General features: G+C 46.5%; 1 protein-coding gene across 3 annotated transcripts in view; it reads left to right on the top strand.

Moving 5' to 3' along the window:
• Positions 1 to 295: 295 nt before the first annotated feature.
• LOC141098232 (WASH complex subunit 2-like) overlaps positions 296 to 14,334 on the top strand; it is a 125,927-nt gene continuing 111,888 nt past the window's right edge. For all 3 annotated transcript variants that reach the window (XM_073585837.1, XM_073585838.1, XM_073585840.1), the window contains exons 1-3: positions 296 to 557; positions 3,804 to 3,968; positions 9,676 to 9,741. In XM_073585837.1, the coding sequence (XP_073441938.1) occupies positions 447 to 557; positions 3,804 to 3,968; positions 9,676 to 9,741 (342 nt within the window). In that variant the 5' untranslated portion in view covers positions 296 to 446. The remainder of the gene's footprint in view (positions 558 to 3,803; positions 3,969 to 9,675; positions 9,742 to 14,334) is intronic.

Raw genomic sequence — 14,334 nt, forward strand, 5'->3', positions numbered from 1 at the left:
TTGGTCCTTAAGGAGTTAATCCAACCGCTGTTCTTGAACTGAACGCAGCAAAAATATGCCGCGTCCAGAAACGCTAGCTATACTGATCGTGTGCACTCAGCCGAAAAGCCTGGGACTGAGGAGGCAGGCAATTATTCCATAGAGAGCGTTGTACTTCAGCCCTTATCGGGGGCGCAGGCTCATGTCGTACAGGATAACGGTGGCAGGATATTATCGCTGTGGCTCAGCTTCTTCCTCTCAGCAGCAGAGACATCTCCCCGCCCAGCGGCGGCCGTCAGGCGGGTCACGTGCCCACAATGTCACATGACCGCGGTCACCTGAGCGCCGCTCCAATATGGCGCCCCGGGCTGACTAGACCCCAGAAGTGATGTGACGCCGAGATCCGCGTACTGTCCACAACCTCTGCGGATCGTACGACGCTGCTCCAGGCCGTGTGCGCTGCAGTCATGAACGGCCCCGTGAGCGCCGGGACGGAGGAGCCCGTGTGGCAGAGACCGTGGTCCCTGGAGGAGATCGGGAGGAGCAGCCAGAACTGGTCTCTTGCGGCCGATGCTGGGGTGAGAGCGATGCCTGTGCTTGTGTCCTGCATGTACTGGTGGCAGGAAGAGGGGCAGCCCATCCGATCACAGCTAGGCAGGAGAAGTCGTGCGATGAATAACTGCAGGACGTGAGGTCCCATCTGTATACAGGAGACCCGGGAGCTGTGTGCATGTCAGCCCCTCCAGCACATCCTGACATGACCCCCTCTACCCCAGCACTTAAAGGAGTTGTCCAGTAAAAAGCAGGACTGCCCTCTGCAGATCTGTGGGTGTGTGACCGGAGGATCATGGAGGAGCAGTGCACACCCGGGACCTCTCCTCCATTCATTGTCTATGGCGCTTGTCGTCTGTCCTGTAACCGCTGCCATGGACTAGAACGTGTATGGTTAGAGATGAGATATTCCATGCACAATTCCTGGTCCGGCCTCCAGTCCGATCCTCCATGACAGCCGCTTTTCTCTCTTGCACCCGGCGTCCTGGGCACCTCTACCTTTATCGGGCGTCCCGATGTCATGATTAAGGGATGAGCAAGTAGTGAAATACTCGGCCTCGCTGTACTTGTTACGAGTACCTCCTAATACTCACGAGTAATGGGCTGTGTGTGTGCTGGGCGGGGACTGTGCTGGGCTGTGCGAAGACTGTGCTGGGCTGTGCGAAGACTGTGCTGGGCTGTGCGAAGGCTGGGCTGGGCGAAGACTGTGCGAAGGCTGGGCGAAGGCTGGGCTGGGCGAAGACTGTGCGAAGGCTGGGCTGGGCGAAGACTGTGCGAAGGCTGGGCTGGGCGAAGACTGTGCTAAGGCTGGGCTGGGCGAAGGCTGGGCTGGGCGAAGACTGTGCGAAGGCTGGGCTGGGCGAAGACTGTGCGAAGGCTGGGCTGGGCGAAGACTGTGCGAAGGCTGGGCTGGGCTAAAATGAAAAATGTCTTTCCCTGCCCCCTTCCCTTTTCTCCAGTTTAGAATACATAAAAAAAAAAAATGTAGTTATTTGCATATCCACAAGAGTTTGGTCTATCATAATGTAAAATTCTTTAACCCATATAGTAAAGTCCATAAAGAAAAAAATCAAAACACCAGAATTTCTGATTTATTGTCAACACTTTTTTTCCCCCAACATCAAAAAAATGCAATAAAAAAAATCAAAACGTCATATATGTACCCCAAAATAGGATCAATAGAAGGGTCAACTGTGCGTGGAAAAAACAAGCCCTCAAACTCCATCAGCAAAAAAATTAAAAAGTTCCGGCTCTCAGAAAATGGCAGCACAAGCCCCTTTTTTTTTTTTTTATGTTTCTGTATATTTTTTAAACAATGCTAAAAAAAAAATATATTTAAATATGTACGTCTCACAATATTGGAATATCATCAAAAAGTTAGTTTATTTCAGTTTTTCAATATAAAAAATTAAACGCCTATATTCTATAGAGTCATTACAGAGTGATCTATTTCAGGTGTTTATTTCTGTTAATGTTGATGATTATGGCTTACCGCCAATGAAAACCCAAAATCATTATCTCAGTAAATTAGAATACTTTATAACACCAGCTTGAAAAATGATTTTAAAATCCAAAATGCTGGCCTACGGAAATGTATGTTCAGTAAATGCACTCAATACTTGGTTGGGTCTCCTTTTGCATCAATTACTGCATCAATGTGACGTGGCATGGAGGCGATCAGCCTGTGGCACTGCTGAGGGGTTATGGAAGCCCAGGTTGCTTTGATAGCAGCCTTCAGCTCGTCTGCATTGTTGGGTCTGGTGTCTCATCTTCCTCTTGACAATAACCCCATCGAGAATCTATAGGGTAAGGTCAGGCGAGTTTGCTGGCCAATCAAGCACAGTGATACTGTTGTTTTTAACCCTTTCATGACCAGAGCTTTTTCATTTTTCCCTCCCCTTCTTTCCAGAGCCATAACTTTTTATTTTTCCATCAATATGGCCATGTGAGGGCTTATTTTTTGCGGGACGAGTTGTACTATTGTACAACACCATTGGTTTTACCATGTCACGTACTCGAAAATGGGGAAAAAATTCCAAGTGCTGTAAAAGTGCAATCCCACGTTTGTTTTTTGCTTGACTTTTTTGTTAGGTTCACTAAATGCTAAAACTGACCTGCCATTATGATTCTCCAGGTCATTACGAGTTTATAGACACCAAACATGTCTAGGTTCTCTTTTATCTAAGTGTTGAAAAAAATTCCAAATTTGCTAAAAAATTTTTAAAAATGCGCAATTTTCCGAGACCTGTAGCGTCTTCATTTTTCGTGATCTAGGGTTGGGTGCAGGCTTATTTATTGCGTGCCAGGCTGACGTTTTCAATGATACCACTTTTGTGCAAATACGTTCTTTTGATCGCCTGTTATTGCATTTTAATGCAATGTCGCTGCGACCAAAAAAACGTAATTCCGGCATTTTGATTTTTTTTTTCTCGCTACGCCATTTAGCGATCGGATTAATGCTTTTTTTTTTCATTGATAGATCGGGCTACTCTGAACGCAGCGATACGAAATATGTGTATGTGTGATGATTTTTTTTTATTATTATTTTGATTGGGGCGAAAGGGTTTTTTTTTTAATTTTTAAACACTTTTTTTTACTTTTGGCATACTTCAATAGCCTCTATAGGAGGCTAGAAGCATGCCACACTTGATCGGCTCTGCTACATATGGGCAATGAGCAGATCGCCCATATGTAGCAGATTTACTGCATTGCTATGAGCGCCGACCACCGGGCGGCGATCATAGCAATGTGCCTGCAACAGCCATAGAGGTCTCTGAGACCTCTGGTTGTCAAGGCAACACGTCGCCGACCCCCGATCACGTGACAGGGGTTGGCGATGCGCTCACTTACGGCCGGCGGTTGGAAGCTCTAGTTAAATGCCCACTGTCAGAGTTTGACAGCGGGATTTAACTAGTTAATAGGCGCGAATGAATCGCAGTTCCGCTCGCGCCTATTGCGGGCACATGTCAGCTGTTTATAACAGCTGACATGTCGCAGCTTTGAGGTGGGCTCACCGCCGGAGCCTACCTCAAGGCAGGGGACTCTGACCGCTGATGTACTATCTTGCAAGAAGGGGAGGAAAAAGCTAAACTGCAGAAACTTTAACTCTTTCTTGTGAGAGGAAAGGGTTAAAGTAAAGGCTTAGCTTACATGCTGGTGGTGCCGGTGGGGTTCCCTTCTCTATACGTGGATCACCCTGTGTAATATCTGGCTTGTTGTAGTTTCCCATAAACCTCTCTCACAATATCCGTATTGTTTGTGTTTTTCATTAGCTCCTGAATTTTCTCCAGGAATTCTCCCACCAGACCATCTCCAGGACACACGAGATTGAGAAGCAGCTGGATGGCCTCGTCCATGAAGCGAAGAGCACGGAGTGCCGGCTGCACAATATCTTCAATGATTTCCTCATGCTATCCAATACTCAGTTTATAGAGAATGTGAGTGACTGTTTTCCCATCTTTAGGCTAAGTTCACACGAGCGAATGAATCCTTGGCCGTTTTTCGTCTCACTTGTCGTCCGTTTTTATACATCATCAGTTATTACAGTTTACAAAGTCAAATACTTTTTTCCTATATTAAAGAACCGCATTGAAGTGGTAAAAATGCAATGCTTTATGGTTGCTCCATATGGGATCTTTTATTTTTTGCCCCTACAGTACAGGTAATAACACTTTTATATGGTGTTATCATATTAACTACTTCTGTACAGTTTATATATTTTATGTGGTAAAATGTTGTAACCGCGTCACTACCTCAAGCACCTGAGGTAAATGCTGAGGTAAATGCCATAAGCGAGCTTCATTATTTATTTATTTTTTTTTTTCTATATTGAACCCATGACTGAACAGCCGGGAAAGGAGGTTGTAGGAGAGTAAATCTTTATTAGTGATGAGCACTGGCATCGGCGGTCTGGTGGCTTTCTCCTCCAGCTACTGCTGAGCCCAGGCTGTGGGAAAAGGGCAAAGTGGGTAGAGGTAGCACCAAGATCACTAGTGATGAGTGCAAGTGCACGTTACTGGAGTTTCCCCCTATTTTATGGACAAATCAGTGTCCAAATCACTCCTTGGTGCTTGAGTTGTGGGAAATGGGGAAAGTACCGTATATACTCTAGTATAAGCCGAGACTTTCAGCCCATTTTTTTTTTTAGGCTGAAAGTGCCCCTCTCGGCTTATACCCGAGTCATTGTCCCGGGGGTCGGCGGGGAATGGGGATCACGGCTGTCAGATCATACTCACCCCCTCCTGGCGCGGTTTCTGCAGTCCCTGCTTCTCAGAAGGTCTCCGCGCTGCAACTCTTCCTGTGTTCAGCGGTCACGTGGTACTGCTCATTAAAGTAATGAATATGCACATATTCATTACTTTAATGAGCGGTACCATGTGACCGCTGAACACTGGAAGGAGCTGCCGGCACCGGAGACCCGCTGAAAAGCAGGGACTGCAGAGATTGCGCCAGGAGGGGGTGAGTATGACGGGGAGGATGGGGGGGGGAGCCATACGATATTAACCTGTCCCTGTTCCACTGCCGCACTCCGCTCTGTCCTCCGCATCCTCTTGCTGTGACGTTCAGGTCAGAGGGCGCGATGATATGGTTAGTGCGCGCCCTCTGCCTAAGGCTACTTTCACATGTCCGTTGGTGGCATTCCGGCGCCATGCGGCAAAAAGATGGAGTGCCGGATCCAGCCGTGAACGGAGGGACCGGAAGTATATGCGGCGCATCTTACGGCGCCTGACACGGCTATGTTGCAAAGGGGTCACCAGGGAAGAAAAGGATCCAGGAGCCGGTGAACGGGGTATGAAAGAGAGAGAGAACGTGGTATGAAAGAGAGAGAGAGAACAGGGTATGAAAGAGAGAGAGAGAACGGGGCATGAAAGAGAGAGAGAGAGAACGGGGTATGAAAGAGAGAGAGAGAACGGGGCATGAAAGAGAGAGAGAGAGAACGGGATATGAAAGAGAGAGAGAGAGACCGGGGTATGAGAGAGAGAGAACGGGTTAAAGAGAGAGAGAGAGATATCCGGGCATGCGCACAGGGTAAAACCGTGCATCCGGTGGCCGGATCAGGTAGAAGTCTGATCCGGCGGCCGGAATGTGCCATTGAGAAACATTGTCCCGCAGAGCCGGAAGGGCCGCATACGTCCATGTCCGGCTTTTTTCGCCGGACAAAAAAACGCTGCAGCACCCGTCCTGTCCGGCCGCCGGACAGAGGAATTCAGCCGGATCCGGTAAAAACCGGAACAAACGGAAGCACATGCGGCGCGATCCGGCGCATGTGCTTCTCAATGACAAAAAAACGCATCCGGCGGTAAAAAAAACCGGATCCGTTTTTTTACACACATGCCGGATTGTGCCTGACGGCACAAACCGGATGTGTGAAAGAGGCCTTAACAGTCACTGCAGAGACCCGGAAGACAGAGCGGTGCGCGGCGGTGTAATGGGGACAGGTGAATATTGCAGGTGCGGGGGACCTGAGCCAGCTGCGACACCGACACCTGGCCCCCAGTGACGAGGGGAGTAGGTCTTTTTTTTTTTTTTTTCCTTTAAATCACGGCAGCAGCATATGGGGCATGTATATCTATGCAGCATCTTATGGGGCCATAACCTTTATGCAGCATTATATGGAGCATGTATATCTATAGAGCATCTTATGGGGTCATAAGCTTTATGGAGCAGCATATGGGGCATATTATTCTATGGAGCATCTTATAGGGCCATTATTAACCTTTGTGCAGCACTATATGGGGTGAATTTTGTGTGGAGCATCTTATGGGGCCCATCATGAACTGTATGGAGCATTATATGGGGCTCCTGATTCAATATGGATATTCAAAAACATTTAACCTACTGATGTGTCAATTAATTTTACTTTTATTGGTATCTATTTTTATTTTTGAAATTTACCAGTAGCTGCTGCATTTTCCACCCTAGGCTTATACGCGAGTCAATAAGTTTTCCCAGTTTTTTGTGGCAAAATTAGGGGCCTCGGCTTATACTCAAGTCGGCTTATGCTCGAGTATATACAGTAAATGGTCTGTTATATTTAAATAATGTGTACAGTATTGATGAAATGCTTGTTTTGCATACTACTAGTTCTACAGCTACAATAGATGAATAGTGGCCGCCCCCTTTAAGCTCGGATGCCGCGTGTATCCGTCATGAGGGAGATACAGTACTTGTTTCCACATTTATATCTGTTATAATGATCTTGTTGGATCTACCCACCGTACTCACCAGATCTCTACCAGAGCACAGCTGTAATACACATCCGCCCCCCCACCACAAACACCAGAGTCCGAGTTATTTCTTATCCCAGTAGGAAGGAGTTTAGGTGAGGGAGGGAGTTGTAAGGTGCTGATGCGCAACCATGGCAGATAGGGGTCTAACAATGGCCAGGTCTGCTTTTTGAACCATAAGCAATATTGCTTTGAAATACTATGGATACCAAAGTATTATACAAGGGACCTTGCTGGTTCACATCTCTGGTAGGACAAAACAAAAATGAAGATCAAATTCCATAAGGTGTGTGGTTTTTTTTTTTTTTTTTTTTTTTTTTTTTTAAGAACCCTAATGAATGAGACCCTGATTCCAGCAATGTGTCATTTACTGGGCTTTGTTTTATTGTTTCAATAAAATCAGTGTTTTATCAGTAGGAGATTATTGCTGGCTGATTACAGGGTGTCGTGCTTCCTAGTCCAACCCCAGCACAATCAATGGTGTGCACGAGTTACACTGCTCGGCATCACGAGTTCTGCTAAATCTGAGAAAACTGTGATTCTATCACAAGTGTCGCACTCAATAAATTAAGGGAGACATTGCTGGAATCAGGGTCTCTGTTACTACTTCATGCTTTTGTCAAATTGCATAGCGACAACTTGCTGACGTTCCTTTTAAGATATAAAATATTATACATATTTGGCATGTCTACATTTGTAGAGAAGATCGTAACTTGTTAAGCAGGGTTCACACCTACATTCTGGAATTTTTCATCATGTGAAAAACAATCTTGCACAAAGCTTTATTGACCATAAAATAAAATTTATGGGTCTTTGAATGCAAAGAAAAAAATGACTTAATCAGAAAAGGGGTTATATTAAAAGCAAAATTAGTAATCTGACAATTGTCACACTGGTGACTGGAGCTAATTGTAGACTGTTCTGTCCTTTCAGCAAGAGTTTTCAGCAGTCTCATCATCAGAGGCAGGATTATAATAGATTAACACCTTAAATACACAGCTGATAACACATGATCTACCAATCTCAATGGAAGATGTCATAGATGACCCTACTCCCCTTCCGTTCAAAATTACCTTTGCCCACGTTCATTATATTCTTCAAGATATCAAATTTTGTCTGATTTAGTCTGTTACTACTGTACAGTTGTGCTCAAATGTTTACAAACCCCGGCAGAATTTTTGCTTTCTTGGCCTTTTTTTCAGAGAATAGATTTGATGTTATCATTCATTTCTCTCCTCTCATGGTTAGTGGTTGGGTGAAGCCATTTATTGTCAAACACTGTTTTCTCTTTTTAAATCTGATCAAAAGTTCACATACCCCATTTCTTAATACTGTGTGTTGCCCCCTCTAATATCAATGATAGCTTGAAGTATTTTGTGGTAGTTGTGGATGAGGTTCTTTATTTTCTCAGATGGTAAAGCTGCCCACTCTTCTTGGCAAAAAGCCTCCAGTTCTTGTAAATTCCTGGGCTGTCTAGCATGAACTGTGTGCTTGAGATCTCCCCAGAGTAGCTCAATGATATTGAGGTCAGGAGACTGAGATGGCCACTCCAGAACCTTCACTTAGTTCTGCTGTAGCCAATGACAGGTCGACTTGGCCTTGTGTTTTGGATCGTTGTCATGTTGTCAAGTACGTTGCATGCGCAGCTTCCGGGCTGATGATTGCAAATTTGTCTCTAGTATTTGCTGATAACGTGCTGCATTCATCTTTCCTTCAACTTTGACCAAGTTTCCTGTGCCTTTGTAGCTGACACATCCCCAAAACATCAGTGATCCACCTCTGTGCTTTACCGTAGGAATGGTGTTCTTTTCATCATAGGCCTTGTTGACCTCTCTCCAAACGTAATGTTTATGGTTGTGGCCAAGTTCAGTTTTGGTCTCATCGCTCCAAATTAGCTTGTTCCACAAGTTTTGAGGCTTGGCTCTGTGCTGTTTTGCATATTGTAGGCGAGATACTTTGTGTCATTTGCACAGTAATGGCTTTCTTCTGGCAACTTGACCATGCAGTCCGTTTTTCTTCAAGTACCTCCTTATTGTGCATCTTGAAACGGCCACACCGCTAGTTTTCAGATAGTCCAGTATTTCAACTGAAGTTATTTGTGGGTTTTTCTTTGCATCCCAAACAATTTTCCCGGCAGCTGTGGACAAAATTTTTGTTGGCCTTCCTGACCGTGGGTTTGTTTTTACACAGCCCCTGATTAACAAATGGAAAATCACAGTTTAAACGCTGCTGACTGGCATTCAGTTCCTTGGATATCTTTTTGTATCCCTTTCCTGTTTTATACTGTTCGACTACCTTTTCCCTTAGATCCGTTGACAATTGTTTTGCTTTCCCCATGACTCACAATCCAGAAACGTCAGTGGCTGGATGAAAGATGCAAGAGTCTCTCTGGATCCCAGAAACTCAGCTTTTATGCGCACACACACACTGATTAAAAGCAAACAGGTCACAGGTGAGGATGTTACCTTTAGTAGCCATTCAAACCCATTTGTGTCAACTTCTGTGTATGTTATCAGTCATAAATCACAGGGAATGTGAACTTTTGATCAGGGTCAGTTGGATGTCTTGGATTGTCATTATGATTTAAAAAAGAGAAAACACAGTAGTTTGACAATAAATGGCTTCACCCAACCACTAATCATGAGTGGAGAAAAAGTTTTGGTGTTATTCATATTCTCTGAAAAAAAGGGCAAGAAAGCAAAAAAAATTCTGCCGGGGTATGTAAAGTTTTGAACACAACTGTACATGTTATTTCCTGAAAGAATATTCAGTCTAAATCTAGAATATTCCCAGTGGCCAGTATGAAAACATTAAAAAAAAAAAAAAGTACAGTTAACATAAAAAGCTGACTAACTCATTTCCAGATGAAACACTCCCTTAATTTGGATTTGTATCACTTAATGTTTTTTTTCCCCAGCGGGTGTATGATGAAGAAGTAGAGGAACATGTTGTAAAGACTGATTTAGGCGAGAAACCTGAACAGGTATGTCGTATCATTTTCTAAACCTGTATTAGTTTTTCTTATTTTTTTGTTTTAACCTTTGTTTGGAAGAGTAGATAAATGTTATGTTTTTGTCTAGCTTGAAAAGTGAGGAAACTTTGCACATGAGTTTATGAGGAGATGTATCTTCATTCCTGTAAAAATAAATAAATTGCATGTGTTTTTCAAACCCCCTGCTTTTCACCAGTCTATTTGCATGTCTTTGGCAGCCTTGATATAACAACATAACTCATTTGGAGTACAGGTGATGGTAGTGAGAGGTTGTGCACTTGTCTCCTTCTCTGTTCTGATAGTCACATCACTCAATCTCCTGCAGCAGGTTCAACAGGCCCTCACTGCCCCAAGTATACAGTAATGGAAGCATTGGGTTTGCTTAACAGGCCCTCACTGCCCCAAGTATACAGTAATGGAAGCATTGGGTTTGCTTAACAGGCCCTCACTGCCCCTAGTATACAGTAATGGAAGCATTGGGTTTGCTTAACAGGCCCTCACTGCCCCTAGTATACATTAATGGAAGCATTGGGTTTGCTTAACAGGCCCTCACTGCCCCTAGTATACAGTAATGGAAGCATTGGGTTTGCTCAACAGGCCCTTACTGCCCCTAGTATACAGTAATGGAAGCATTGGGTTTGCTCAACAGGCCCTTACTGCCCCTAGTATACAGTAATGGAAGCATTGGGTTTGCTTAACAGGCCCTCACTGCCCCTAGTATACAGTAATGGAAGCATTGGGTTTGCTCATCAGGCCCTCACTGCCCCTAGTATACAGTAATGGAAGCATTGGGTTTGCTCAACAGGCCCTCACTGCCCCTAGTATGCTGTAATAGCATTGGATTTGCTCAATATATCCTCACTACCCCAAGTATACTGTAATAGTAGCATTGGATTTTTCAACAGGCCCTCTGTGCCCTATCTACAGTAATGGAAGCATTGGATTTGCTTCCACAAGCACCTTGTGTCATTATGACAGTCCTTCCAAGGGATGCATAAAAGGTGCTTATGGAAAAGCAAATCCAATGCTTCCATGACAGTACACAGAGGGTAGCGAGGGTCTGTTTAACACACAATACAGGTTTGTTTTTTTTTGTATCTTACTGGCGAGTATGCTGTGGATTATGCCTCCCACATAGCACAGAGACAGGAACAATGGCTGATGTTCCAGGAGATTGCTCTGGAAAGCACAAAACTCAGAGGAGGACACAGGTGTTGACCCCTCACTGCCATCATCTGTACTCCAAATGGGAACGTTCTAATTTCAACGCAGCTGAAACCAGGCACATAGATTGGGGACAACAAATCTTACAGCAATTAAGAAAAATCCCATAATAAAGTAATTTGCAAAGTTTCCTAACTTTCCATTCTATGCAAAATTAACAAAAATAAATACAAGTTTAGTTGCTCTTCAAATTACTGTTTGCAGTACGTCTTACTGTAACTTCCAGTACATACAAGGCAATTTAGCTATTATCTGATAACACTGGCATATGGAATGAAATATTTAGAGCTGGCCGACCCCACATTCAGCTGCAAACATTTGTTTTCTTCTTCGCCTCATTGGGGGACACAGGACCATGGGTGTATGCTGCTGCCACTAGGAGGACACTAATCAAATGTACAAAGAAAACTGGCTCCTCCTCCGCAGTATACACCCTATGCTGGATCTCTCCTGAACCAGTTCTTGCTTAGTGTCTGTAGGAGGCACTAAGGTCTGGCTTCAAAAACGAATGTTATTATTTTACCTTTTCCATTTTTACTTTTTACCTTTTTTTTCTACGTATTGAAGGGGCGACGGGGCCATTCAAGGTCCCGATCTCCTCAAATCATCAACAGGCGGGCACGCGGAGTGTCGTCTCCCCATATCCCCTCCTGCAACCTCAACGCCGGTCTGGGCTCTCCTTAGGGGTGACGGATCCCTTCAATGGGTTCACTCTCCCCACATCACCAACAGACGGGAAAATGGGGTGTCACCCCCAAGTATGCCCTTCTGGAGCCAGGTTCTTCAGCCGCACATGCCAACCACTCATGACAAGAAAAATTACCTCAGGTAACATGCAGAGGCTCCATGCGGCGTCCGTGCGGCCCCACTGCACCACCACTGCCCGAAAGTGGATGGTGACTGGAGGCAAACGAGACCTCTCCACCTCCCTATCAAAGGGAAGGTGGATTGAGGAGGATCTGTGCTGCCCACAACCAGGCACTGGTAAATGCTGCCCTTGCCACCCACCCGACTCTGCTTCACGCACCTGGCTCTGCTGCATCCCCTTTCAGCAGCTGGCAGAGGGAGATAGGGGCTCCTCCAATGGTCCTTTCACATGTCCGGGTTACCAGAGGGTTATGTACACCAACCCACCAGCTGCCGACGTCATCGCTCTTTGCCATGATACAACCGCTGCCCTGGCACCGCCGCGCTACTGCCACCGCTGCCGAAAATTTAGCCCCTGGTTTCTGACCGGGGTAGGCCATGTTCCGCCCACACGGCGGCTACGCCCACCTTTTAAGTGCCTCTTGCTCTGAGCGAGCAGCGCTGCGGCCACATCCTGTCCTCAGGTCCTGACTCCACTCCCTTCTGCTGGCGCTTCTCGTTTCTCATGAGAAGCGCCGTCTTGTTCTCGGACCCCCCCCTCTCCCCCAATTCTGCGGGTGGCGCAGGCATAAGGGGGCTCATCCTGCAGCGGGGTGGGGCAACACATCCGACCCCTTCTTGCATCAGCGTCGGCCGGTGCCGAAAAATTGAGCACCCTGGCTTTGGCCTACATTAGGCCAAAACCCTGCCCGCACTATGACGCGCAGTGGCAGCTCCTCCCACTTTTTGGGGGCTTCTCGCACAGAACGAGAAGCGCCCCTGAGATTTTCGTCAGCCATCTTGTTCTCCTCACGACCGCGTCACGAACAGGCACGGAAGCGGCTGCGGCATACATCCCGGTGGCATTCAGCGCTGAGGACAGCGCTAATCCACGGCAACGCGCAACCTCCAAACATCATCTTAGCTCATGCTCAGTGTGACTACATGATTTCACTATCTTCTCTGGTGCACGGACTTAGGACCTGGGTAAGCTGGTACACAGCGCTTAAACCCTTCCCTGCAGCAGCCTCTAAGCAGCATCAAAAGATGTGCAATATGTCTCATTCAAGACATCTAAGAAGTCTGTTAAAACACAGTGGTGTATGCCTCATGTACAGCACGTAATGCACTACCATGCTGACACCGTAAGGCAATCTGTACAGCCTGCGACCCCTTATACCTACAGGAGCCCCATGCTAATGCCGACCCTAGTGGGTCTAGTCCACCCCCCTAATGGGCCTCGTCTCTGGTACAGTACATGGCCTCTCTGGCCAAGGCTATAGATTCTTCTGCCTCACGAGAGTCATCCTCAGACGGGGACCGAACTGCGGCAGAAGATATACAATCTTCTAGAAATCGTCCCCCCTGACACTTTCGTGCCTTGGTGTCCTCAGACTCTGCTTCATGCTTCCCCTCACCAGGGGCTTGCTGCTAACACGACTCAGAATACGAGTCTGATGTGTCCATAGTCCCGGACTTGCTAGACTACCATTAGTCTCTAGATTCTCTCATTGACGAGGTTAATAAAATCCTGATAGTAGACGCAGCAGTCCGGACCACGCCGTGTCTTTCTATAGAACTAAACGACATCACAGGGTTTTTTGCCACCTCAGTTACGGACATTGTTCAGAGGCATAGAAGTTGCCCTGACTGGCGATTCCCAGGGCAAAAGCCGCTGGAAGCCACCTACTCTAAGAAAGGAGTGAACTCAGTCCCCCGCAGTGGCTCCACGTGTCACTGCTCGCTTCCAAATTTCCCCTGTCTCTGACTGACGGCGTTGATGGTATAGTGTTTAGGATAGCTGCCTTCCAAACAGTTGACCCGGGTTCGTTTCCCAGCCAAAGCACAAGCTCTTCCATTAAAACCCCACTGGCCGACAGACAATCTTGCTCGGTCGGTCTTTGATGATGCCGGTGCAACATTCTTTCCTTCCTTTGCCGCCCCCTGGTGGCCGGGTAGAAGCTCTAGCTAAGTCTGGTCAACACTGTAACCTACCTTCCTAGGCGGTCAGTCTCATTTACCAGATTGCCCCGCCGAGGATTATTCTGGGCATGTCTCCCTAGATGCGGCTGTGTCGCACTTGCAGCTGCTAACGTCGTTACCATCAGGAGAGCCCCTAGGGCCCCTGGAGTGGCGTGCAGACTCCGCTTCCAGGAAATATCTCATTTCCCCACGCAGGGATAGGGATTCTCAGACTGGCATTCAAGCCCTCATTCATGGAGACACAGGTCCTTTCGGTGCAGATCCAAGGGTCCTTCTTCCCGCATGTTTTCTATGCTACGACTCCGGTATCCGGAAGACAAAGTCAGGGTTGGTGGCTGTCTGCTCTTCTTTCGACAGGTCCCACTGGCGGCCGATCAAGACCAAGGGGTTAGAGATCTGGTGTCCTGCAGACACAAAAATAGAATTTGCATCTTCCCCGCCTATACGCTTCTTACAGTGGAGTCTTTCGAGGACAGAGGCGCATGCAGTTCCATTTTCTCAAGGACGACGTGGCCGATTGGTTAAAGCGAT

Source organism: Dendrobates tinctorius, unplaced genomic scaffold, assembly GCF_039654945.1.
Source record: "Dendrobates tinctorius isolate UK_male_01 unplaced genomic scaffold, ASM3965494v1 ptg000089l, whole genome shotgun sequence".
Taxonomy (NCBI): domain Eukaryota; kingdom Metazoa; phylum Chordata; class Amphibia; order Anura; family Dendrobatidae; genus Dendrobates; species Dendrobates tinctorius.